This window comes from Sturnus vulgaris, chromosome 20, assembly GCF_052056855.1.
Source record: "Sturnus vulgaris isolate bStuVul1 chromosome 20, bStuVul1.hap1, whole genome shotgun sequence".
NCBI lineage: Eukaryota > Metazoa > Chordata > Aves > Passeriformes > Sturnidae > Sturnus > Sturnus vulgaris.
Window position 1 is genome coordinate 6125425 of NC_142262.1, and position 25438 is coordinate 6150862.

At 47.8% G+C, this 25438-nt stretch overlaps 2 protein-coding genes across 4 annotated transcripts in view; one reads left to right on the forward strand and one right to left on the reverse strand.

Annotated features, from left to right (window-relative positions):
* Positions 1-24609, reverse strand: part of ACSF2 (acyl-CoA synthetase family member 2) — a 35896-nt gene extending 11287 nt beyond the window's left edge. For both annotated transcript variants that reach the window (XR_015807749.1, XM_014878215.2), the window contains exons 1-10: positions 24408-24609; positions 19030-19225; positions 17321-17449; positions 16344-16397; positions 13750-13868; positions 13362-13524; positions 12841-12936; positions 11800-11948; positions 11092-11183; positions 9958-10034 (exon numbers count right to left, since the gene is read on the reverse strand). Coding sequence is in view for 1 of the 2 variants with exons in the window: in XM_014878215.2 (XP_014733701.2) it covers positions 9958-10034; positions 11092-11183; positions 11800-11948; positions 12841-12936; positions 13362-13524; positions 13750-13868; positions 16344-16397; positions 17321-17449; positions 19030-19225; positions 24408-24493 (1161 nt within the window). In the remaining variant the exon portion in view is untranslated. The remainder of the gene's footprint in view (positions 1-9957; positions 10035-11091; positions 11184-11799; positions 11949-12840; positions 12937-13361; positions 13525-13749; positions 13869-16343; positions 16398-17320; positions 17450-19029; positions 19226-24407) is intronic.
* CHAD (chondroadherin) lies at positions 174-8632 on the forward strand. Of its 2 annotated transcripts, none has more exons than XM_014878217.2 (4): positions 174-1058; positions 4703-4866; positions 5572-5717; positions 7852-8632. In XM_014878217.2, the coding sequence occupies exons 1-3, from the start codon at positions 279-281 to the stop codon at positions 5711-5713; spliced, it is 1086 nt and encodes a 361-aa protein (XP_014733703.2). In that variant the 5' UTR covers positions 174-278; the 3' UTR covers positions 5714-5717; positions 7852-8632. The 2 variants fall into 2 exon arrangements, with proteins under 2 accessions (XP_014733703.2, XP_014733702.2); XM_014878216.2 differs by having other exon boundaries at positions 7855-8632.
* Positions 24610-25438: the final 829 nt, after the last annotated feature.

Genomic DNA, 25438 nt, shown 5'->3' on the forward strand with positions numbered 1-25438 from the left:
AGAGATGAAAACTACCCCTGCACATCGCTCAGCAGCAGGGCCGTGGACACTCCCCTGCCTGGTGCCAAGGGGTTAAGCTCACAGTAAGTTCCCAAAGCCAGTTGTTTCCAACTGGCTGCTGCCTGTGGTTTGTGGGAAGGGATTTTGCTTTTTAATAACATTATAAATAGGGCTGTGTTCAGTATGCTGCAAACCCGGTTACTCTCTCTCTCCCTCTCCCACCCATCACTCTCCTCCTCCCGCTTCTCTTCCCACCACACTTAATTCCAGATCTGACCATGAATGGGTCAGGCTTCCTCCTCAGTGTCTTCAGCCTGCTGGCATGCCTTGTCTCCACCATGCAGGCATGTCCCCCCAGCTGCCACTGCCACGGTGGAGACCTGCAGCACGTCATCTGTGACAACGTGGGGCTGAAGAAGATCCCCAAAGTGCCTGAGCAGACCCGGCTCCTCAACCTGCAGAGGAACAACTTCCCCGTCCTGCCCACCAATGGCTTCCGTGACATGAAGAATCTGGTGTCCCTGCACCTGCAGAGCTCTCGGATCAAGGAGATCTCCAGTGGAGCCTTCCGGGGGCTCAAGAGCCTGGTCTACCTCTATCTCACCGACAACCAGATCAGTGTCATAAAGCCAGGAGCCTTCAATGACCTCTCTGATCTCACCTACCTGTACCTGGACAAGAACAAGATCCCAGACCTATCCAAAGGGCTCCTCTCCCCTCTTGTCAACCTCTTCATCCTGCACTTGGGCAGCAATAAAATCCGGGAGCTGAAACCAGGGGTCTTCAGTGGGGCTAAAGATCTGCGCTGGCTTTTCCTCTCTGACAACTCCCTCACCAACCTCCTACCTGGGGCCATGGAGGATGTAGAGAACCTTGCTGTCCTCCACCTGGACAAGAACCAGCTGAGCAGCTACCCTGTGAGTGCAATGAGTAAGCTGAGAGTGCTGGAGGAGCTGAAGCTTTCTCATAACCCAATCGAGGTCATCCCTGACAACGCCTTCCAGTCCTTCGGGCGATACCTGCAGACACTCCACCTGGACAACATGAAACTGAAGAAGGTGAGTCCTTTCTCCTTCCACTTGCTCCAGATCAGAAACATGGGGCTTGGTTTTTTTCCCCTTTGCAAAGCCCTTGGTTTGCCATCCCTCCCTTGCAGAGGAGAGGGGAGATGCAGGTCTGCAGGCTCTGCAGGCAGCAAGGCACTGACAACACCCTGACATGGCTCAAGCAAGGGATGAGAGAGCACACCCCACCCCTCTGCTGAGTTATTTATGCAAAACCAAATTATCTGGAACTGATTAAGCCCTCTGGATGGATGTAAGGCATTCCCTCCCAAGCTGGAGTTGACACCAGACACTGAGAAAGGTATCTGGAATGCTCCAGGACAACTAGGAACCTTCCATACTCCCAGAAACAAGGTGAGGGATGAGAAGTGAGCATGTCCCTTTGTAGTGGAGGGCACTTCCACCTGCAGAGCTGAACTTCTCTGCCTCCTTTGCTCAGGCCAGGTACCTGCACTAGGCTGGGAGAGGGACACTCCTTGGAGGGGCTGTGAATAGTCCTGGTTTCTTACCCCTGCCTTGCAGACAGGTGAGGGTGCAGACTTCACCTCCCCACTGCCTCCCAACCTGACACGTTACAAAGAAAGGTTTGTTTATTGATGCTCTCAGAAGGAACTCTCGCAGCATCTTACAAAGGAGCCCTGTTCCCACTGGAGGGGAGGAGGGACATTCAGGTATCCTGAAGGGCAAAACAACCCCCTCCTTTTTCTGTGAGAAAGCAGGATCCACAGGCAGAAGCATCACACTCAGAAAATCACTTGTGTTAGGACCTTTGAAAAGCCAGGCAGTGCTGCAGAACCCAGCACAGCATCCTGATGTCCTGGGTGGATCCCCCATGGCTGGAAAGGGAGGGTGCTGCAGGCAGAACAGAACAGAACAGAACAGTTCTCCCTGGGATGATGCTTTGCCAGGAAGCCCAAAGAGCATCCAGGTGAGGCAGGCTGGGACTGCATGGTAAAGCAACACCCACCACATGCAGGAAGAATGGGAAGAAATTCTCTTTTTCCTCACAACTCAGACAGTCTCACAGGGATGAGCAGATCACATGAAAGCTACAAGAAATGCATCAAAACAGAGTTTTCAAAGGGATATAGCATCCCAAAAAGCTCAAAAACTGGAATTGCAGCTTGTCCAGGTGCAGAACAACACTAACTAAACCAGTTCAGTAATACTTCAGTATTTAAGCCCTTGTCCACTCTGAGCATTAACCTGAGCAAACTTAACACCTGAAAAGGATCTACTGACCTTACTAGCAAGACCTTAGATGTGTTGTGATAGCACTTCTGTAGACTCAGTTCTAAGGCATTTTCAGTCAAATATTGCAGCATAATGCTGAACCAGCTAGAGATATCAAAGTCCCAGGTTACATGTTGAAGAAAACAGACTCTAGGGTGTTCCAGGACAAGCATCCTTGGTTTGGCCAAGAAACAATGGTTAACAATTCGAGCTAGAAAAAAGGACTTATTTTTTTAACAGTGACCACCTGTGGACAGGAATTTAAAAGGCTCTTGTGCACCCAGTGCCTCCTTTCCTCCCCTGCAGCCCGACAGGACATCAGTTTATGGGACCAGCACTAATAGGTGTGGCTTCTGCAGCTTTAGGGCTTGCAAATACAAAGCTTCTAGCTCAGCATTTTCCCTTCAAATCCTCAAAGGCCCCATACACAAACAGCCCACGTGTGACCTTTGCACTGCTAAGAGACATCTAATCACAGAGGCTGCATGATCCAGGAAATCACCATCAAATGCTCTAAGTGCTGCTGGCACCTTGACTGCAGCCCTTTCTCCTTCACAAACATGCTGTCCTTAGCTCTTCCCTGCATGGCTGCAAGATTTTGGAGCTGATCAAGTGTAAACTCATGCAATTCTACTCCAACCTAAATGACATTTGAGCAAAAGGAAGGGCAGCCTACAGGCTCCAGCACAGAGCTCCCATTCCTCCCCAGCATCACAGACCCCACAGGACTGTGTTGCACAGGCCAGGACCCTCCTTGTACCTCAACATGAGACCCCTGTCTGCATATTCAGTGTAAAATAACTGAACAGCAGTAATCCTCCATCCAAATAAGGGATAAAAATCACCCTTTTCTTCCCAAAGACACGCTCTGGCAGGCAGCTCGGCAGCTGTGAGCAGCAGATGTGGACTCTTCTCATGGGGCTGGGAGAGGAATGAGCAGCTGAGACAGTAACACCACTGTCCAACCCTCCCTCCCTCTGCACAGCATGCCAGCATCCCTCAGAGCAGCTCTGCTGTCAGCACAGCCCAGCCTCCTGAGGTCAGCTCCGTTTTGGAAGAAGTCTAGCAATGCTGACTGTCCAACAGCTACAGGATCTGGGAGTCTCCTAGCTAAGCTCTAATCCCATCCAGCAACGCTTAATTTGGAAGATGACAAAAGTTCATGGCTTAAAATAGTGCCTCTGTCAAGCTTTTCAGCTTAGAGAGCATGAACACGCCCTGATGGTCCATGAGAAGTGCAAGGTTCTTTTCTGAAAAGGGAGCACAGCTCCTGGGGCTGGGAGGTTTTGGGAAGACCTGGTGAGTGTCCTCACCAAACTTTTGTGTAAGCTTTTCCCCTGCTTTGAGAGGGGGAGAAATGGCTTGTCATAGCCAAGAAGAGCTTTGTGCTTTGTCAGGGAGCCCCTCTCCAATCCATCACTGCCATGGAAGTTTCTGTCGAGGGGTTTGCTATCAACAGCTTTCCAACTTGAGCTGAAAAATGTCAGGGATGAGGCCTCAGGGAAGAGATGAGAGGGCTGCAGAGTCAGGGCAGAAAGTAAGGGCAAAACATGTAAATAAATATAAAATAGAGAAGTAAGGATCCTGAAAATACACACAGAATAACTTTAAAATCTTCAGCTTTCTACAGCCTCTCTTGCTTTGTGGCAGCTTTCTTGAGGGAGGTTCTACCTTAAAGCCTCCCTGTCAACCTAGAAAACAAAAAAACCCCAAATTTTACAGCATCCCCCGCAAAAATAATCTGCTGGAAATGAGAAAAAATGGAGGAGGCTGAGGTGCTGGAAACCTGCCTGTATTTCTACATTGCTGAGATGCCAAGTGTAACTTTCCACTCAGAGCCCCTAGGTACTGCCAAAGTCTACAGCCCCTTCAGAGGCCACAAACACTCCTCCTTCAGTGGCTCCAGGACAGGCAAGGCAACGGGCCTTGGGAGGATTTCCAGCCTTAGAAAGGAATATACCATAAAATATCTTCATTTAGAAGGGAGAAGTATGGCTCACAAATAAAAAGAGTTGCCAGACTGCAATTTATTTAGGGATGTGGCCGCAAAGACAATCCCACATGGATTTGGGACATAGCTGTCCTTGTAGGAGACTCCATCACCCATGAGCCCACCAGCCTGCTGCCTCTCAAGTGTACAGAGCTTCCAGCAAGCCAGCTCCCTGCTCACACCATGCTTCACAGAATGACAGAATGGCCTGGGTTGGAAGGGGCATTAAAGATCATCCCTTTCCAAAAGGGGATAGGTTGCTCCTAGCCCTGTCCAGCCTGGCCTTGAACACTTCCAGGGATGGCACATCCACAACTTCTCTAGGCAACACGCCCCAGTGCCTTGTTCTTATGACACTTAAAAGTCTGGAACAGGTTTGGAGTCCCCATTCCTCAGCAGAAATCCTGTGTTTCAGTTTGCAGACAACGCGTTTGCTGGCGTGACCGTGCTGAAAACTGCTCACCTGGAGAACAACCGGCTCAGCCAGCTGCCCCGAAACTTCCCTTTCGACAAGATGGAGACTCTGAGCATCTCCCGAAACCCCTGGCACTGCAACTGCCAGCTGGCACCTCTGCACAAGTATGGCACAGCTCCCTCCCTACCCTGCCCTGCGGGAATCGCTGCCTTGGGACGGTCGGGACAAACTCAGGAGCTCTCTTTATTCTGGTCTTAAAGTTTGCTGTTTATTTCGTAGGGTGTGGGTGTATATAAGGCCCTGCTAGGACCTGCAGCCACAGCTCAGAGCAGGGCAGAGAGAGGGATAGAGTGAGAGTAAAAGAAGAGAGCTTAAGAGAGCTTAAGAAAGCAAGAACGAAGAGAGTAAGAGCATAAGAGAGAGATTTTCCCGTTTACAATACATCAAATCTTCTTCTATGTTGAATATTCTAATTTCCACTAACCAATCTAATACACAAGACAAATTCTCTAACATTTGCATGCAACCTACAGGAATCACTATATTACCATGTATTACTGCTTTTCTTATCTCTAAATTTTATCTGGGACCCTTCCTACCATGCCTAGGGAGGATGTCTGTTTGCTTTTTGGTATTGGCAGCATCTAACATTATCTAAACAAAGGGGCCTGCAGGCATTCAGTTGCTTTCAGCCACACAGTCGAAAATTGCTACCATTTCTATTTCGCTTATATTTTCCGTATTCTCAAAGTCTTTTGCTAGGCACTCGTATTTATAAGGTTTTCCTAATTCATCCTTCCCAACACTGCCCCTCTGATTTCCACGCTTTGCCCCTTTTTTAAGCTCCTCTCTTCCTCCCTGTGCCGCAGGTGGCTGAAAGGTAACCGCACCCGTGCTGAGGACACGTGCTCCACGCCAGCCCAGCAGCGGGGACAGCCCATCAGGGACAGCCCAGCCCTCCGCTCCTGCAAGCTGCCCACCAAGAGGTCCAGGAAGGGGAGCCGCCACTGAACGTGTAAGACGGGTCCGTTTAGGCACAGCTTTTGTGGCACCGGTGTTAAATGGCACCAGGGTTTGGCTTAGAGCAAGCTCATCCATCCACCCACACGTCTCTGCTCAGAGCTGCTCTGTTCTCCTGGCTCCATGAGCTCTCAAAACAGAGAACCTGCCTGTAGCATCAGGGATGGAGTCAGCAAACACAGGGCTAAAGACAGGCCTGGGGCAGAAAGTAAGGGCAAAATAAATAAATACAAAACAGAGAAGTAAGGATCCTGAAAATACACACAGAACAACTTTGAAATCTTCAGAGCTTCTATTGCAATATGGGAAAAATTTCATCTCTTTTTGCAGCAATCATTTTACATTAGGAACAAAAACCAAAAGCCCTACACTGTAACAGGGTTTAACTCAATCATGCTTCAGGCACTATGGTGACATCAGCCTGTCCTAACACCAAAGCCCCATATCAAGTCAAGATGTAATTCTTATGCAAAAGGAATAAATACCATACTCTTACCCTGAGGTGGGACCACACGAGCTTTACCTTTCTAACCACTGGAGATGCTCAGCCCTTTGCCCTACAAAGGTCCTCCAGGTCTCATGTGAAATCCAGGGCAGGGCATTGCTGGGAAGTCTTGCCCCAGACTGCCCAGACCATAGGAAAGTAGATATCTTCCAAAAGGAGCAGAACTTGATCCAGCACTTCCCTTGCTGCAGCTACAGTCCCCTCCAAGACAGTCAGGTATTTAAAAACTATGGCTTTTGCCTTCAAATGAGTATCCCAGAGAAGGGAGGTTCAAGATAGCAAATATTCTTTGGGCAAGGTGTCCTGGGCCAGGAGGTGATTCAGAGACGAAGCTGCCTTCCCTTCCAGCAATGAGCTTTTGCTGACAGCTACCAAGGCAAACACCAACTGTGAAAACAGATCACACAGACACCTTCCACAGCTGGAAACTACCAGGGCTATGAAGCTCAGCCTGCAGAGGAGCAAAAAAGCTGTAACTGTCATCACTCCAGCCCAAGAATTTTACTTTTTCCCATCCCAGAAATAGGTCTGAAATTTGTATGGATTCCAGAGAGCTTTGAACGAGCCTGCAAGTTTTTAAGCTCTTGGGAAAGGGACCTTTGCTCATTTGGTAAGGAAAGTGCAGTGATCCTGCACAGCATTGTATGAACAGAGCTGGTCATTGTGCCACGTTATGGCCATTTGATCCCCATTTCACTAAGGATACGCACAACAGGATGGAAAAAGGAAATTTATGACCAAAATGCCAGCTTTTCTGTGCCTTTCTAAAGTGGTTGTTTCTCTTGTAGTGCCAGAAGGCTTTATGGATTAGAGATGGAAATACCAGTCATTCCATACAGGGCAGGAAAAGTTCTGCTCTAAGCATGGAAAAATTTCAGTGTTCTAAACCACAGTATTTAAACATAGTTTATTTACAGGTCTGACCCTTTTTAATCTTCTTTCCCTGCCCTGAACTCAATCCCAGTTCACTCCTCCATGGTGAGAGTAAGAAAACCATGACAATAATACCTGTTTTTTTCTGCAGCACTTTATATCCAGCTCCCTCAAACAGGTTTACAAGTGCTAATGAAATAGGAAACTATTTATTCCAGTCTTGCAGAAGACAAAGCTCAGTGCCTTCAGGTGTCAGTGCCAAAATGCAGGTACAGAAATCCACTGCAGTGTGGTGAGCATGAATTTTACGAAAGTACCTCTGACTTCATCAGGCACCTCTTGAGAGCCAGGCAGGTTCAGACACAGGGGTCTGTATTTCAGGGATGGGGACTGACTTGGGTCACTGGCTACCTTTAAGATGAAAAGCTGCTTGGTAGTTTCTAAAACTACACCTGCCCTGGATTTTCAGAACATTAAAAATGTCACTCTGGGTTTCCTTCCATTGCCAAGAAAATACTCCCTGACCATCAGCACTTTGGGTAAGCTCCTCAGGGCTCACAGAGAGTTGGCAGAGTAGCTCAGAGGCAGGAGTAACCCATTTCCTCTGCTGTGGGAAGCTGTAACAGCTCCTTGACTCCATGTTCAAGTATGGGCTTCATCCACTGATTTAAAATAGACAAATGTTACAAGTTTAGTGCTCTGCTAGAAAAATCCCCTTAAAGACGTGTCCTTCTCTCTTTTTCAACACTAGCAGGCTCCAGCATGGCCCGTCCTGGTGACTGGTCACTTCAACCATCAGAAAACTACTGACTTCTGAGTCCTTCCTTGAGCTTCTCCTGCCTGTCAGGAAACACTTCTGATCTATCTGAACACCTGCAGCCTCCTCCAAATCCCTGCTTCTCTGCTGATCACAAGGATGGAATCCACCTTCTCAATCTTTTCCAACATCTATGTATTTTAAAAGAGGCGTTTTAAACAACTAAACTATGCATGACCATACTAAGGCAAACCAAGCTAGATCCTGCCAGTAGAACACAGTCATCTTCACCAGAAGAAACATAACCCACACCCCTGATCAACCAGCTGGTCACTGACTCTCCCATTCCAGGGGAGAGGGAGCAAATGGGAAGGCAGGAGCATCCCTCTCCCAGCTGCTTGATAAGGAAAATTGGCCTCAAGCCGTGCAAAGAGACTCCCCTGCCTTCCCACAGAGGGGATCCCTGCAGGCCAGGGCTCAGGGGACAGGTGAAGCAGTGGCCAAGAGCTGGTGGCCCTGAGGCAGCAATCTCCCAAATTGGCCAGAAATCTTTTAAGGGAAGCAGTACTGGGAACCCAGAACTGGAGCCATCTGAAGACTGGATTCCCTGTGGGGTCACCAAGATGTCCCAGAGGAGAAGGTGTGCACGGTGCAGTTGGCTCAGGCACCCCTCCTCTCCTTCCCACCCACACTCCAGAGGATCTAGCAGGACACCAGGATGACTGTGGGTTATTGTCACAGCTATTACAATGCCACAGTTGCAATTCAACTATGTTTTTTAATCCTAAGGAGTTATATAAATATATGTCTATTTATTCCTCTGTAACAGTGTAAATTACCTTTAAGAGGGTGAAAGCTCCTCTGCCTCCTATATAGAAATTGAATTGTATATTTTCTTATGTACATCTTCTGTATAAAGCTCTTGCTGCAAAGATGAAATCAACAAGTCTCTGTGTGTCTGTCTGAGGCTGCAGGGATCAGGAGTAACATGAGACCAGTGGCACAAATATAGATTTAATCCTCTTTATCCCATGGGCAGCACAACTGCTTGGGAGGGTTTTATTATTTCTCTTGCTACAAAAAGGAACATGTGATACCTAATGAGTCCTCACAGTAATGCTTGAAAATATTTTGTGAGGCCAAACTCAAGCTTACTATAAAAATAGGTAGCTGTCACCTGACACAGTTCAAGCAGCAGCACCAAGGCTGTCCCTGGTGTTTTTAGCTTGGCATTAAGAGCATTATACCCAGGAAAAAAACCTGGATGAATCCAAAACAGCTTCAGGACAGATGCCCTGGATTCCCCTAGTCTGTGGCAGAGCACAGAGCTGTCCCTGTAAAACCCTGGTGCTGGTGCAGTCAGGGTCTGCCAACAACAACAGCCTAATGTGATTTCCAGACCCACATGTTTATCCATCACTACTGCCTGCTTCCTCAGCCTTGGGAAGCAGCACGGTACCAAATTAAATTCCTTCAGGGTAAAACAAAACAGTCCTTTTCTGGCTCAGCCATTCCCATGCAGATGCATGGAAATGTGGCACCTAGGGGGCCACTGTCCCCCTTGCTGGTGGCTTTTGCCCAGGGTGATGGGATGTGGTGGAGCAGCAGGACACACTGCCCTGCTGGCAGTGCAGCATTTGGTGCTGCACATGTGCAGGGCACCACTCCCACAGCCTGACTCAGGCACGATAAAAAACACACAATGGGGTTTTAGAGGAAATCCAGGATGGGGAAAGAAACTCTACAGCTCCACAGCATCCACCCACACCAACATGAACCAGCACTGCCTCTGCCATCATAATGCTGGCAATGTGTACAACTGAATGTCAGTAAAAGTTTTGAAATGAGCAGCAGAATTTCATTTAATGACATTGAATGTGATGCCTTGTCTTCTTCAGAAGCTTTTTCCCTAAACACCTCAGCAGCAACCAAGCAGAATCCCCCACTTCTGCCTTCCAGGCCCTCTGAGCCTTCCCTCTTCAGCCTGGTCCCAGCAGCTCCAGGACCACCGGGTACCACTGTGGTCCAGAGATACCCAAACTCGATGTCTCACCATGACAAACACCCCTTGCAGCTCTGGTTACAGCAACCACAACTCACCACAAGGTCTGGCATGTGCATCTTGGTCATAATTGTCCTCAAGACCTCAGGGGGAGCAGGAGAACCTCCAATAATTCCTGGGAAAAAGAGGAAAATACGTTGGAAACCAGCTATTTATTCCCAGGAGGGGTCCCTCAAATGGCTCTGCACTCCCAGATTTAAAGCTGACAAGACCTGTGGGATACACCGGGTCCTCTCAAAACACTTCCTAAATCTTTTTATACAGGTCCTAGTTGTTCTAGAAGCAAAGGCTGCAGCAAGGCCAATTTGCCTTTCTCAATAGGAAAATATACTCTATAACACAAACCTAATCCAACCTACAGTTCTCCAAAAATGGAAAGATTCAGAGCAGAAAGAGGCACAGTTTTATAGTGGGACAAACACTCTCATGCATCATCCTCATAAAACCAAAACCCTTTCCTCTTGCCTTGCACAGAGCAGCCCTTCTGGGAGAGGGTAGATCCCACTGCCAGCTGTTCCAACCTAGGATGACAGAGCAGAAGAGCAGGGCAATATTTGGGCTTTGGTGGGGAGCACGACGAGACAGGATCATTTTGCACATAGCAGAGATGATTAGGTAACCTGCTAAAATATTTCCTTATGCTCCAGCACCACCACCTCTCTGTACTCAAAAGGACTGGTGGTCTGCCCAGCTATTTCCAAGGTGGGCTGTGACAGGAGAGGAAGCTCCAGCACACCCTCCAGCACGGGGATGAATGAATTCAGAAACAGGAAAGAAAGTTCAGGTCTGAGAAAAAAAATCTGAGCTTGCCTCTGCCTTAGGGACTGCACTAGCCTGAGACACAGAAAGCATCTGCTGCCACACAGTGGTGGCTGGAGAGACAAGAGTTGAGGAAAATCAGGCTATTCCTGACACCTCCCCTTGTAGCTAAAATAGAAAGGTCCTTCCCTACACTGCCTTCAGATGAAGGAGTCCTAAAATACATAATAATGGAAGAATTCCCCAAGGAAAGGAAATGTAGCATCAAATTAACAGGGAAAACACAAGGCTCATGCAAATAAATTCTTCCCACCACAAGAGATGCTTGTTCACAAAACTAAATACAGCCTCCCAGCAGGGAACCAGGAATATCCTGGTTCTCAGGATTTTTCCATTTGAGTTCTGGGACTTACCTCCCTGGAGACTTGACAGGTCATAGGAGTCAAAGTCCGGCTGGGAGAGCATGTCTATGAACATGGTGGGAGTGCCAAGCAGAAAGGAGCACCTTGAGGAAGAAGAGGGGGGAAATAAGCCAAAGCTGCAGAGGTGGAAAGTGGGGGCAGCCCCAGCTCAGCACACATCCCTGAGATCCTGTCCCATCCCCTCCTGTCCCATCTGGGCTGCAGAGCAGCAGCACGGGGGCAGGCAGAGCAGATGTGCTGCTCATCAGCACACACAGACATACATCTGCATAGAACAGAGACACGTGTACACGTATGGTGAAGACACAGCAACAGTTCTGTTGTTTCCCAAGCTACACTTGAGGAACAATATGGAAACACAACTATCCCAGCAGCAGAGCTGGGCTTGGGAAAGGAGAGCAGGTGTTCAGATGTGAAAACACAGAACCACGGCAAACCAAGACACCGCTGTGCATCCCAGCCAGAGAGCCCTGTGATGACAGGAAGGATCCTGAATTTCAGGAGAAAGGTGACACACTCCCAAGCACAGCTGGAAAGGCAGACTTTGGTTCCTGAAGTGCCTGTGCAATCGAGAGCAGCAGCAAATCTGCCTCTCCCACTGTGAGAGGAAAGAGCACAAGCAAGGTGCTGGCAGGTGGGGCAAGGGAAGAAGCAGAGCCACGAGGCCAAGAGCTGCTCCTTAGCAAAACAGGCTCTCACTTCTCTCGAGACACGGCCTCCAGCGCAGCCTTGCCCTCAAAGCTGGGCGATGAGAAGATGCAGGAGGAGCCATGCAGAGCCATCACCATGCAGCCTCCCACCGACGCCAGGCAGTGGTAGAGAGGTGCAGGGAGCCCACAGCGACTCTCCTGGGATCAACCAGACAGCAGTGAGGAGAGGACACGGCCCAGGGGGTGCCCAGCCCATCTCCCTGCTGAAGAGCAAAAGTCTGAGACATTTCTCCTGATGCGCCTGGCTGGAAATCTGACACTCCGCTGTGTTCCTGTTAGGTGAAAATGCAACTGGCACATCCTGCCTTTAATAAAAATCACTTTGAGACGTTTTTTATGTCAATATTTCATCCTGTAATTTTGCAATGTCTCTTCCTTGCTGGACTCCTTGGTCTGGTATTGTTTATACATTATATGCCAAAAGAGAGGAATGGGAGTGCTGTGAGAGGCATGAAATATGCAGGACTTGGCACATGCTATTCATTTGACTTTGTTTTTTTTTAAATCACCAAAGGCTCTGAAGACTGATTGAAACAACTAATCTATTCTTTGGATCAAAGCTGATATGTTAGAAAGTACTTCAGAACTTCAAAAGAAAATATTTGTCTTTAAAAATTTTTAAAAGAAACCACAAATAGAGAGATCATACCCTGATAAGTTATAAGACTGTAAACATGACATGAAACAAAGTCATGTAAATCAAATTAAAACTTCATTCAACAGAATTCAAAGCTAACATCCAGAATCTTGTAATTATTGAAATGAGTATTCACCAAAATGAAAAGTCATTAATTTCATGTTTTTCCCCCACAAAAAGATAGCTTTTTTTGCCTAAAAAAAAGCTTCACACAAAACTAAAATGAAACATCAATGAACTCCATTGAAATGCAAAACGCTATGCATTAATATCCCTCAATGTCATTTGCAGCAAAACATCCTGCCCTTCCACTGAGTGAACATCAGCACTCTCCACACGTGGTCTCTGTGTGGCAGTGGAAGCCTCCCCAAACCCTGTTCCCACCAAACCCACCTGGTGTGTGAGCCCCAGCCTCAGCCCAATCAGACGGGCATTATTCACAATGTTCCTGTGGGAGAGGGTGGCTCCTTTGGGGCTTCCTGTTGTCCCCTGGAAGACACAGGGCATTATGCAGAAACTCCACCTTTTCTGAGGATGAGCTCAGGGGAGATTCCTCAGGCAGACTCGGGGGTGATCTTGCACGGTTTTTTTTCCTATCAGACCTGGGAGACTGTTTTTACTTCTTTAACAGCACCTGAATCCCCAAAAAAACCCCAATTTCAGCTGAACAGAATTCACCTGGCCTTGTCTCATCTCCATCAGCTCTTGACAAAGGGCTGAACAAAGATAATGCAAGATGGGGAAATGCTGGAACACTTTCTCCATCCTACTGCAGAAGCTTGAAGCTTTGTCTCAGAGGGAAATAGGAGGAAAATGCCATGTGTGGCATTGCAGACATCTTTTCCTGTGTCCCCATGAGGAACCCAACCCCAGGGCATGGAGCTGGCAGGGCATGGAGCTGGCAGGGCACCTACTGAAGTGAACTGGATGTTGATGGGCTCACTGCAGGACAGGCTCTGCTGCACAGCCCTGAGCTGCTTCACGTGGCTGCTGTCCCCAGCCTGCATCACCTCATCCATGTGGAAGGTGCCAGGCAGCTTAGAGTCACACATGATGACAATGGATAAGTCAGGGAGCCTAGCAGAGAGAAAAATACCATCAGCAATAATAGAACAAGGAGAAAAGTGCCCAGACAGGTGCACACTGGTCAGGGCAAACCTCTGGGCCAGCCTAACTGGTTCTCTTCAGATGAGACCTCCTGTGGGTCCTCCTCCAGCAAAGCCTGTGTTGTGCAGCTGAGGGGACACAAGGCAGGACATGGCTGTGAGGTCAGTGCAAAGCCACCACGTGTTCCTAACTCACCTTTTGCTCTTTATTCCCCCTGGACTGGATTTTTCTATCTCAGGACATGACTGCTTTAGAATATCATAGTATTTCTGTGTTTTAAATTGAGTGGGGAACACCAGTGCCTTACAGCCAACCTGTGAAGGGAGACAGAAACTCATGAAAATCATGTTAGGTGGTCAGGACAGGATAAAGAGCAGCCACCAACAGCACAGGAACAGGAAAGTTCTCCAATGACTAAAGCAGAGGAGCCCTGACAGAGGGGCATTCCTAAAACCCTCCCAAAGAAGTGCTGTGCCATCACTGCACACCCAGCATCCCAAGCCTGGATTCAGCTGTGCAGCCAGGGCCCCTTCCCAGTTCTGGATTCAGGAGGATTATTTTTGGTCAAGAAAGCAGAGCTGCAGCCTAAGGTTCCCTCTTTGCCCTGGATCAACATTGTTTGTTGTGAGCACAAGGCAAATAATTGATTTTCCAGATTATGAGTCTCAACCCTAACAAAAAGCCCAGTCTCAAAATATGAATAAATAAATAAAGTTAAAACAAATTAATTTGTGTTGATCTGGAATGAGGATTTTTGAGGAAATTTGGAAAAACAAGGATTTCTAAAATCTGCCTTAAAGATCAAGCCAAGATTTTTTTGTGGCATTTTTTGAGGTGCTCCTTTTCCTAAGATTTTTCCACCTCTTTTTAAAGCACTATTTTGAAAATGAAAACATTTTTCATTCAACCCTTACATTTACATAATCCCATAACAAAACACCTTCATTATTCCAAGAATTTTAATTCCTTTTTCAGCAGCAGAGATTTGTTGAATTTGACCCAGATTTGCAAATCGTTTTCATCTTCCAAAAAATGCATTTGTGTCCAATAAACTATTTACATAAATTATTTACTCAGCTGCTCTCATTTTCCAAGAGTCTGGGAAATAAGGAGACAAAGGCTACGCCAATAAATTATTTGTAAGTAGCCTCTGGGCTTTGTCAGAAAGGAAGATAAACATTTGCTCTATTTTCTGGAACAGGCTGCCCAAAACCCAGGGGACTGAGGTTGTTTTGGGCCTCTGCAACTTTTTACTACTAATTCCTTCAAACTACAATTCTGGTTGAACCAGCTCTGAAAAATAGATGCTGTGTGAGGGGACAAGGGCTGATTGAAGGGCTGATGTTGCACAAAATCAGAGTCTCTGGTTGGGGCCCTCTCCCACTTGGTCTCAACCTGAATGGCACCAGACCTGCCTTCAAAGAATGCAAAATATGAAAACTCGTCATCAGTTTGCTTTTACAAAGCCCTGGGAATAGAGTAGGAATCCAAGGAATGGTTATTTCACACAGAATTCCACATATACCAATTGGACTGAACAGATGGACAGGATCCAACAGAAAAAGCCCTAAAGTCTTCAGAAATGTTGTTATGCAAATAAACAAACCCAATAAACAAATCCTTAGGGTGGTGAGGAACTCCAGACATCTCAGTGTCAAAGGTGCATAATAAAGCTGGGAATGCTGGCAAATCTGGAAGGGCAAGACTGGAGCAATTCCCAATGGAGCACATTTCTGCTCTTACCCCATCAACATTCCAAATTACATCAGAAGAGATAAAAATTAAAACCAAAGCCTTGCTGGGGAAAACGGGAAGAACTGGGATGCAGATTGCAATAGGACAGAGAAGCCCAGGGACACCCACCCTGGAGGAGATGGTGCTCCACTGCAGCACTGGGCTCACCCCCAATGCATGAGAACAGGAGTGACCAGCAGCACTGCTGAGAGGATTAAATAAAGGATGAAACAAGAATTCAAATTGCAGCCCAACAACCCACTACAGAGTTACTGATACAAAAGAAATTTCCTAGGAATTATCCACTTTCTCGGTAAAACTAATTTGGATGGTGCTGGGAACATTCAGAAGTGGCTCCATCTCTTCTAATATCAGCCTTTCATTTACAGCTGAACAAACCACAGTGAAAAAATTAGCTGCTTGATCTTAATTTTTAGCCATCAAATGTTTAATAACCTGAATTCCTCATTATTTTAGCAAGGGAGCCTGAACTGTTTAAATTGATCAGTGCTCTGGGCATCACAAACTCAGACCCAGGCAGGTATTCAAGGGTAGGTGAGCTGGCAGGATCAGACAGCAAAGAGATGTTAAACAGTGGCAATACCTAAGACTTAAAACCACCTTAAATCCAAGGCCAGCCAGCCTCAGACAAATCTGGGAAGGAGAAATCAAGCTACCAAGCAGACTGGTCCTTTCTGAGGTTAAATGAGGTCTTTTCTGAGGTTCTACTTTCAAGGTGGAGTCCCCAGATTTTTGCCCTGAGCAGGAGGAGTAAAGAGGAAGTATCAAGTGCTGCATTTTTTCCCTCATAAATGATTGCTGACAGGGGTGGTTGGGTTGGGGTAGTACAGGCTGTTAGCAGAGACAGAGGCATGAGGATACAGCAGGTTCCATCAGAGTGGCAGCCACAGGGAGCAGCAAGAAGTGTGGCCACTGAACTACACATCCAACACCAGCCCCACTCTCCAGCCAGCTCTTCCCATACACCCAAATCTTGAGCAGCTCATCCTGTCCTCCCCAGTCCCCTTCAACAGACAGTTCAATGCCATACAAACCTTCCTGAGCACGAACTCCAGCTCAGAGGCCTGGTAGGCTGGATTCACAGATACCTGAGGAGCCAGAAACAAGAATTTTGTTCACCTTCTTGCCTTGAACACCCTCCCCCCAACACAGATTCCAACAGAAAAGTTGGGTTAAGCTGCACTCAGAGCCTCTCCTCCAACAGAGAACTAAGAGCTCACTACCACAGGGATTCCACACTCACAGAAAATATATCTGAATTCTGTGTTTGTGTGAAAGAAAACAATGGGAAAAGAGATGTATGTGAGGTCACATAGTCAAAACAGAGCTTCAGAAACAGAAACCAGACCTGCTGTCTCACAGGAGTTGATCAAATCCCTAAACTAGAACAAAACTCTTGTACAAGTCATGTTTCTTGATGGACAGCCATGATAAAACCTTCTCCACAGAGTGGCCTCTGGAGTTAAGCTCACCCACAGGCTCCTGCTGAGCCACGCTCTTCCACCCTATTCCTGCAGACACTGAATGAACCAGGATGGAGGAAATGGAGCAGAAGGCAGGGTACAGATCTCAACACAGTGCACAGCTAAAATATGGTGCACTTTGGTCGGGCTATCAAATGAAAATTGGCTTTTAGGGATATACAGCCTGGACTAGATTTTTAAGTGAGCCTTTGTTCCATGGAGCAATACATTTCCAACCAGCTGGTAACTGGATAGGACAGCAACATCCCACATAAAAATGGGCCTGTAGAGAAAAGCACATCTCCTATTAACAGCCATTGCCAGCACTTTTTTGCTGCTCCTCCCTCTGCAGCCTGCTTCCCTAGTGGAGGATGAAGATGCAGAGAGCTGCACAGATCTTCCTTAAATACTTGATTCAGCTATAGATGACATGCCAGGTAAGAGCATGGAAAAAAGAGACAAACACTTTTTTTCTCCTGCATTTCCTACTGCTTCTTTGTTTCCTTCCCCAGTAGAATTCTAAAACCCAGACACAGCAAACTCCTTACCAGGATGATTCCTGCCTGGGCAGTTGCAAACTGCATGAGAACCCACTCGTATCTATTGGGTCCCCACATCCCCAGCCGGTCTCCCTTCCTCAGACCAAGGGCCAGAAGTCCAGCTGCTGCTTGGTCCACCTGAAAAACACAACACAAGAGCCTGAGGATCACACACAGGATGCAGTGAAACTGAAAGCAGGTTACTGAAAGCATAAAAATAACAAACCTGGAATAACACAACAAAGCAGAAAGGAAATCAAAACAGGCAATTATGTTGTTGCAAGTTACTTCTTGCCCAAAGACTACTGCCAAATTCCTCATCAATTCCACTTTGGACCAAGCCTTACCCATATTCTGGGCCCAACCACACTGTTGGATCTGCCTCCCTTCTGGGTGTCACTCACTTCAAAAAGCATTTGGGTGAAGAAAATTCTATCAGGTGATTTTTGACCAGGTTTGGGTTCTTGTCCTCTTAATTCCAGTGAGGAGTGACTGGGGAAGCTGGAGGGGCTCAGCCTGGAGAACAGGAGGCTCAGAGAGAACTTTCCTCCTCTCTGCAACTCCCTGACAGGAGAGTGCAGCCAGGTGGGAGTCAGGCTCTGCTCCCAGGGAACAGGCACAGGATGGGAGGAAATGGCCACAAACTGCACCAGGCTAGGGTCAGGCTGGACATCAGGAGGAATTTCTACATAGAAAAGATTAATAAATATTGGAAGGGACTTCTCAGGGAGGTGTTGGAGTCCTGTGTCTGGAGGCATTAAAGGAACTGCTGGACATTGCACTCAGTACTCTGACCTACTTGATGGTGTTGTGATCGGCCAAAGGTTGGACTCAGTCTTTGAAATCTTTTCCAGCATTAATGATTCTGAGATTCTGTGATTCGTTAACTCAAATTCAGCCACTATATCAACAACTACTTTATTTTGCAGGATGGTAAGTGTGTTTCAGGTCACAAATGTATATATACTCTGAGACATTCAGGAAAGGTTTTATAGTTTTGTTAAGTTCTCAAATGAATTTATAAAATCTGCCTTGTAGGAAAAATGAATTTGAGGAACCATTTGATTTAGTTCTGAATTTTACTTCTTAGAATCAGGGTGAACACAGCTAATCTTGTTTATGTGAACGGATGTGATCAAAACCATAGTAAGCCTAAAAACCCACCAAACAATTCTTTCCTATTAAAGATCATTTCATACATTTATTAGAAACTTTCCAGGTAGTTAGTCCCTCCATTCCAAAAAGAGAGAAACATATATTTGTATATGCACACACCCACACACATCTGTGTATATAATATTGAGCCCCAGTCCTTGACTTTGCTCCATTGCCTTCATGCTTGATAAAAGTCTTCCCCACACTCAGGATCTCTGATAGCCAGAGTGATTAATCCAGAAGGCAGAGTCTACTCCAGCAGAGAAAAACACCAGGACTCAGACCATAACCCAGATAAGTGTGATAATTTTGAAGCATGAATGTTCATTATGGGATGTCAGCATTTTGCATATGCCACTTCCTCCCTTCCATCCCAAGGCTCTGAGGAGGATGAAGGCAGCACACACCCATTGGTGCTGGAAGCCTGCTGCTCTTCCCTCTGCACCAGGATGAAAGTCCACAAACAACTCATCTCAGTCCTGAGCTGAGCAATGGAACTGTTTCCCATTTCTCCACCACACCTGCTGTTATCCACTCAGCTGAGGGGTGAACAAGGCACTCACCTCCTCTTTGAGCTGAGCAAAAGTCTTCCGAACCCCATCCCGGCAGAAAACCAAAGCCTCACGGTCAGGAAAGCGCTCCACAGTCTCCTCCAGGCACTGGCCCGTGGTTTTGTCAAGAAGAGGAATGTCTGTGGGTCCCTGGATGTAGCTGCTGGTCACCTTGGGGGACACAGAGGGCATCCTTGTGTGCAGGGCCCTGGGAAAGAAAAGAAGAGGTTATTTAATATACAGTTATCCCTTGTGGAGGGATTATCAGCCTGCCCATGACATTGGGAATACCTGATGCACATTTCTGCACCAGTGGGAACCACAGGCAGCTGCTTCAGTGAGTCAAGATCAAGAAGACTTCCAAGAGGACTTGGAAAGCTTATGCAGTGGTTTGGGACACAAGGAAAACCTTGATACCCCCAGGACACACACATGTGTGTCTACACCAACAGGCAGAGCCTCCATCCCTCCATGGATGGGAGGGGAAGGAGCCTGCACCAGCCCTGGCACAGCCTGGTCCTACCATCATCCATCTCCAATGAAAACTACACTGACATGTCAACCTGGACAGAATAAGGGCTCTGCAGTTCATTGGGAGATGGCAATTGGGTTTGGTCTTTCTGCAACATTTAAAAGTATAAATAGCTGTGAAGTAACACAACCAAACCAGTCTGTAGATGTCCCAACTGGCTGAAAAGAGCAAATAAATGAGAAAGGATTAAAATTGAAGAGGTCAGTCTCCAAAATAATCAGCAGAGAAGAGTTTAATCCTGCAGAATGAAAACTGTTTAGAAGAGTTCAGGGAAGCTGAGCTATAACTGAGGCGTCTGGAAAGGAATGGTCTGAAAGAATTTACAACAGGGAGAAGCTGTACATGCTTTATCTCTCACAGCTGGAATGCAAAGAGTTTATGGGGCTGAAAGAGAATCAATAAAACAAGAAGCTACCTGTGAGGTGAGGGGGGAGAAGTGCAGAGGCAATACCACAGCAGGGAGGAGATGGCCCCCAATGCAAATTTGGGACAGGTGGGGAGGAAGAGAGAAGGGACAGGTTTGAGAAATGCAAACCAAGCAGGGTAGGAGCTGAGACATTGCACTGGAGGCCAAGAGGGAGGCCAATGAGTCAAGAGAAGCAGCAATGAGAAGATGTGGTCAGAGCAATAGGGAAAATCATTTAAGGCTTTCCCTGAGGTCTGAGCATCAGTGGAAATGCAGCAGTCTCCCCTCAAAGCACAGCTCCTGACCATCTGAGCTGCTCCTACCTTGGTTTCTCTCTCCATCTCTTACAAGCCTCTCTCTGCTCCAGCAGCCACCTCCCACCACGCTGTCTTCCTCCCCAGGCAGCCCCCACGTTTTCTGTCCCTCCTCATTTCCTCTCTGCCTTCCTCCCCAACTTCAGCTTCTCCATTCCAACATTAGGAGACAATCAGGAGGAACATGGCTAAGGGACACTTGTATGGTGCATAGCACAGAGGCTGTGTATAATTCAATGTATAATGGGGAAATCCTTGCCTTAAAGAGGAAAAAGAGCCCAGCATAAACACCCATCCACTAAGGGATCAATATTCTGAAAAGACTTGGTGTTACTGCCACAAAATATTTGTTTTCCTGCCCACAATAAACAAGCCTGAGCACGGAGTTACCTCCTACCTGGAGTGAAAGGTGGTGTCCAGAGAACAAAAATCTAGATTTTACCTTCAGGGGAGTATCCAAGAGATAAGCAAACTACCTGACCCTTTCCCCCCCACTGCTTTTCAGCAGAGGGAGGATTGTGCAAACTCCCACGGGCTCTGTTCAGACATGCCTCCTCACAGAGCTCCTGGGCAACTCTCATCAAGGCTGTAAGACTGCCTGAGGAGGAGGGAGGACAAGTGCTAAACTGAACTACCTTTTATTGCTTGAAAACTCTTGGGCAAAGCATGTAGATAAATGAGGAGATGAAAGAAAGCTCTGAAGAAAGGCCTTTATAAACATAGGTTCTAGACAATAAAGGTAGAAAAAACTCTTCCTAAAGCAAGGGGAGGATGAATGTTCCTGGAGAGCAGTAAAAGCCAGTGCAGCACCCACAGCCACTTGCTGGTTGAAAGGCGACTGGAAAAATCCCTGTCCCCTGTCCCAGCTCAGGGCAGGGAGGATGAGGAACCCTCAGGCTGTTTGTTAAAACGCTTAATGGGGCCGGCCACATTCACAACTCCCTCAAGCCAAGTCATTTCCAGTGTCAGCAGAGCCTGTCCCTAAATTCCCTGCCCAGGAAGGGCTGGAGTGGGCAGGAGCAGCTGCTGACTTGGTTGTGCAAGAGCTCTTTCCCCTAGCAACATCTCAGGGGGTACTGCAGCCAAACAGGCTCAGCACCGGGGAAAATAAACAACACAAGACCATCACAAAAAAGAGACTGGAGAGGGGAAGAAATACTACAAAATTCAGATTGAGAAAATTCGATCAGAATCCCAAGTATCCAGCTGAAACAGTCTCCTGCTCTCTGCAGTCAGCCTTCAAAGGGGTACTTCTTGCACAACCCTGCACTGCCAGTGAAAAGGGGAACTGTCATGACTTGGCAAAGCACTACACAGATCAGGCTCTCCGGGCTTACTGTCTCAATATTTTCCAGACCTGAAGAGCCAAAGGGTTTCATGGCTTTTCTACTAAATGCAAGAAGGCACAAAGCTCCAGGTTCCATGGCTCGACTTCCTCCCTACCCCCACACATGAGGATGGAAGTGCATCAAAGAGCAGTAAAAGATATCGTTACAAAGCCACATGCCCAAAAATACTGAGAAAATGCTGCTGTATTTCGCACTGTGAACACAGCTTGCTCTCAGAGGTCCCAAGCATTCACATTTTCAAAGGAAAGCATCAGCAGCACTGAAATTAGAAGTTAAGAAGGCTAAGATATCTCAGGCTCATAACCCAGAGTCACTGACTTCTCTCAAAGCACTAACTCACATAATTTCTTCAAATGCATTAAAGCAAAATTCTCAGCTGCCATCGAGTCTGAGCTCCCCGAATTCTGGTCTGACATTCACATATACTTCAACATTTCTGTATCACTTCGACAGTGGCAGAAGTGAAAGGTGTGAGATAAAACAGCAGCCTGTTGGAAGCACTGCGGGTCATGAGTGGAATGAAGGAGGCAGACAAGGAGGCAGACACAAGATATGCTCATTATCAGGAGCATCATGCTGGAAATCACACAGCACTGGTCTCCCTCCTGCCTACAGCCAGCAGCAAGTGTACATATCTGATCTGAGAGAATGGATCACAAGACTTCTAGAAATAAAGGATTTAGAAATAATTTCTGTGTTCATCTTTGTAACAGAAAACGAGTAATTCACCCTTCACCTTTTCCTATAAAGCATCTGGTGTTGATAGAGATAAAACAGGACCAGTGGTCTGATATTACACCAGCTCTCATTTCCCTGACTCAGCCAAAGGACAGCAAATAAAACTCTGCTTGCTCTTGGGTGTCAGCACAGAGTTTTGGAGAGCACATGCCTTTTGTCAGCAGCACGGTTTCAGCAGCAAGGCAGCCTGCAAATGAGCCAGCCTCACCCACAGGCGGTTCCTGCAAAGCTCCAGAACCCTCGAGTTCAGCCACACAGCTCAACAGAGAGACATCACAGATCTGGAAAAATGCATCCTTCTCCTCCTCCTCCCTGCAAAAGGCAGGAGAGCAGCCAAATCCCAGCAATCCCAGAGTCTCCTGCCTGATGACAGGAAGCAGAAATGATCAGACTGAAGCAAGCACTCTGGACTAATCCTAGGAGCTGTTTCACCCCCAACGAACAGTCTGGAGTTGTTGATATAAGATAACCAGCTCCGTTTTCACCTTTAACTCTTTACCAGTCTCTACAGGAGAGGGATGAGAGAGAAAACAAGGTCATGTAACCTCCTGTTCCCTTTGTAGAGTGATCTGCCCTGTGCTGCCATCACCTCTGAGCCTGCAGGAAAGGTCCTGCCTTCCCAAGCTTGGGAACTGTCCCAAATACAGAGTTCATACTTGGAGAGGTTCACAGATTGCCAGTTCCTCTGCTCATAGACATCTACGAGGAGCTTCTCTCCCCAAAGCAGGAGCTTTTGAGCCTTTTCTGTAGTATGACTGCAATTAAAGGGTGGTGAAAATTAACTCCACTCTATCCTCACTTCTGCTTTAATCTGTTGACTAAAGAGTTAACCAGATACTTATTACAGCTTTTTTTTTTTTTTTTTTTTCCCTGCTTAAGGAGAGATTAAGTTCCCAAGGTTTTCAGACGCCTCCTACAGCAACTTTCTGGTTTGGTTTCCCACTGTGTTTCTCTGCCCTTTGCACTCTCCCTGCCAAAAGGATAAACAAGCCTAGGAGCAGAATTTAATAAGCTTTTCTTAGCATTACTAGAAAGAGTTTACTCTCTAAATACATCCTCTCTTTCTCCAAGGGCTCTGTGCTCCTGTCCCTCAGTTTCAGTTCTGGGCTGGAGTGAACTGCAGTGAACCCTGTCATGCTTCCCTTCTATTTCGTAAGAACAGATTCTGAGAAGGCAATCTTCATATGCCTATGATGAAGTGGCTTCAATCATCTCATTTCTAATGTCAAACCAGCTGAAAAAACCCACCCAAGCCCTGTTTGTGAAAAACAAGGAATGCCCTACCTAGTTCTTGGAATTTCTCACTGGAAGCCATTCATCCCAGTGATTAATATTCTGAATATCAGCTAATCTTTCAGAGCCTTTCAGCTGATATCAGCTGATAATCAGAGCCTTTCCCAAATTGGTACTTCCAATTGCTATTTTTTCACATGAACTTGCTCCAAGAGGCAGCAATGAAGAAAAGAAAGGCAAAGAACTGGCCTGACTTCCCAATCCCCAGAGCTTCTTGGTGTCTTGGACCTGCTGGGTCACCCAGCACCTTGGGGGCTACAGAACCACAGGGGGACAGGGACACTGACTGCAAGTCAGAGCCCCGAAGGAGGATGAGGAAGCCATTTGATGCATTTCACGTTGCTGCAGTCTGGACGGAGCTGCTGCACAAAGTTCAGCCCTTGTCATGCGGTCACTTCCCTTTGCCAGCTGTGCAGGGCTCATCCCTGCCCCACTCCCAAGCTGGGGCAAAGCAGATCCAGGGGGACCAGCCTGCCTTTGCCACTTTAGAAGGGTTTTAGGGTAGCCAAGGGTTACACACCGAGATGAATATGCCCTCACCGCATGCAGCCACTGGCCGAGCTGGACACCACAGCGTGCCCTATAGCCCCTCACACCCTCTGCAGCCTCTGTGCCCTACAGCTCCGCAACCCCAGAGCCCTCTGCCCCCTACAGCCCGCATTCCTTCTCAGAGACACCTCTTGTCCCCTATAATTCCTATCCCTTACACCCCCCAGTCCCCCACAGCCCGCACCTCCCGCTCCCCAGCCCATCCCTACCTGCCCGGGGCTCCCCGCCGCTCGCCCGCCCGGCGCAGGAGCCGCAGCCCGCACCGGGGCAGCGCTGCCAGACGCGCCGTGGCCATTCCTGCAGCGGCAGCAGCAGCCGAGCACCCGGCGGGACCCGTCCTGGCCCGTGCTGTGCTGTCCCGTCCCGTCCCGCCGCTCGGTGCTCGGAGGCGCTGCGCTCGGGGCCCGCCCCGGTCCCGGTCCCAGCCCCGCTCCGCCCCGCCCGCGGCTCCGGGACCCTCCGCCGGCCGGGAGGAGGAACCGGGGAAAGGGAAGCAGGGAAAGCGCTCGCCCTGCCCGGTCCGCGAGAGGAACTGGAGGCTCAGAGTCCTGCCAGGCACCTGCCCCATCCTCTGCCCGTCCCCAGCCCGAGCTGTGCGCCGCAATTTCTTCGCTGTACGTTCCCGCTCTATCATCCTGACACTGTTACACCCCGTACAAGCCTCTCCGCTCAAATGAGTAAGGATAGACTCCGGTGCAAGACGACCACCACCATTTGTCTCCACTTATCTCCACCTGTATCATTTGGTGCCTGAGCCCTGCGAGTCACCAGCTGGCCTCCAGCCCCATCCCCTCAATGAGTTATCAGTTAGCACCCCACTAACACCTTAGGCACTCTCTGTGGAGGAGAAGAGACCAGCTGGGAGCTGCAGAGCTGCTCCAGGGCTAGGCAGGCTGAGACCCCCTCACCTAAGCACAGAGGTGTGGGCAGGAACCAGGTAAGGAGTGACTGAATGATGCTGAAGAGGAGACACTCTGTATCTGTGTCACATCAAGCACAAATGGTGCTGATGAACAAGGGCATAAATATCAACCTCAGAATGGTGAATCTTAGATATCAAAGCCAGAAATGTGCTTGTTACAAAGTGAAGAACCAACTGCCACCAGACCTCTAGTATCTGACACCTGCTTTTAGGAACAAGAAGGATTTTCCCCAATGTGCATCTAGTTCACAAGGAATTTGTTTGGTGGCAGCAGTGACATTTTCTTTGTTAGGAAAAGGGAGCTTTTTTCTTCCTTAA

Bases quoted from the DNA above. Each gene is read 5' to 3' on its own strand.
- CHAD (XM_014878217.2), top strand. From the start codon at position 279: ATGAATGGGTCAGGCTTCCTCCTCAGTGTCTTCAGCCTGCTGGCATGC. The intron at 1,059-4,702 runs GTGAGTCCTTTC...CCTGTGTTTCAG, and splicing joins ACAACATGAAACTGAAGAAG to TTTGCAGACAACGCGTTTGC. The intron at 4,867-5,571 runs GTATGGCACAGC...CCTGTGCCGCAG, and splicing joins CAGCTGGCACCTCTGCACAA to GTGGCTGAAAGGTAACCGCA.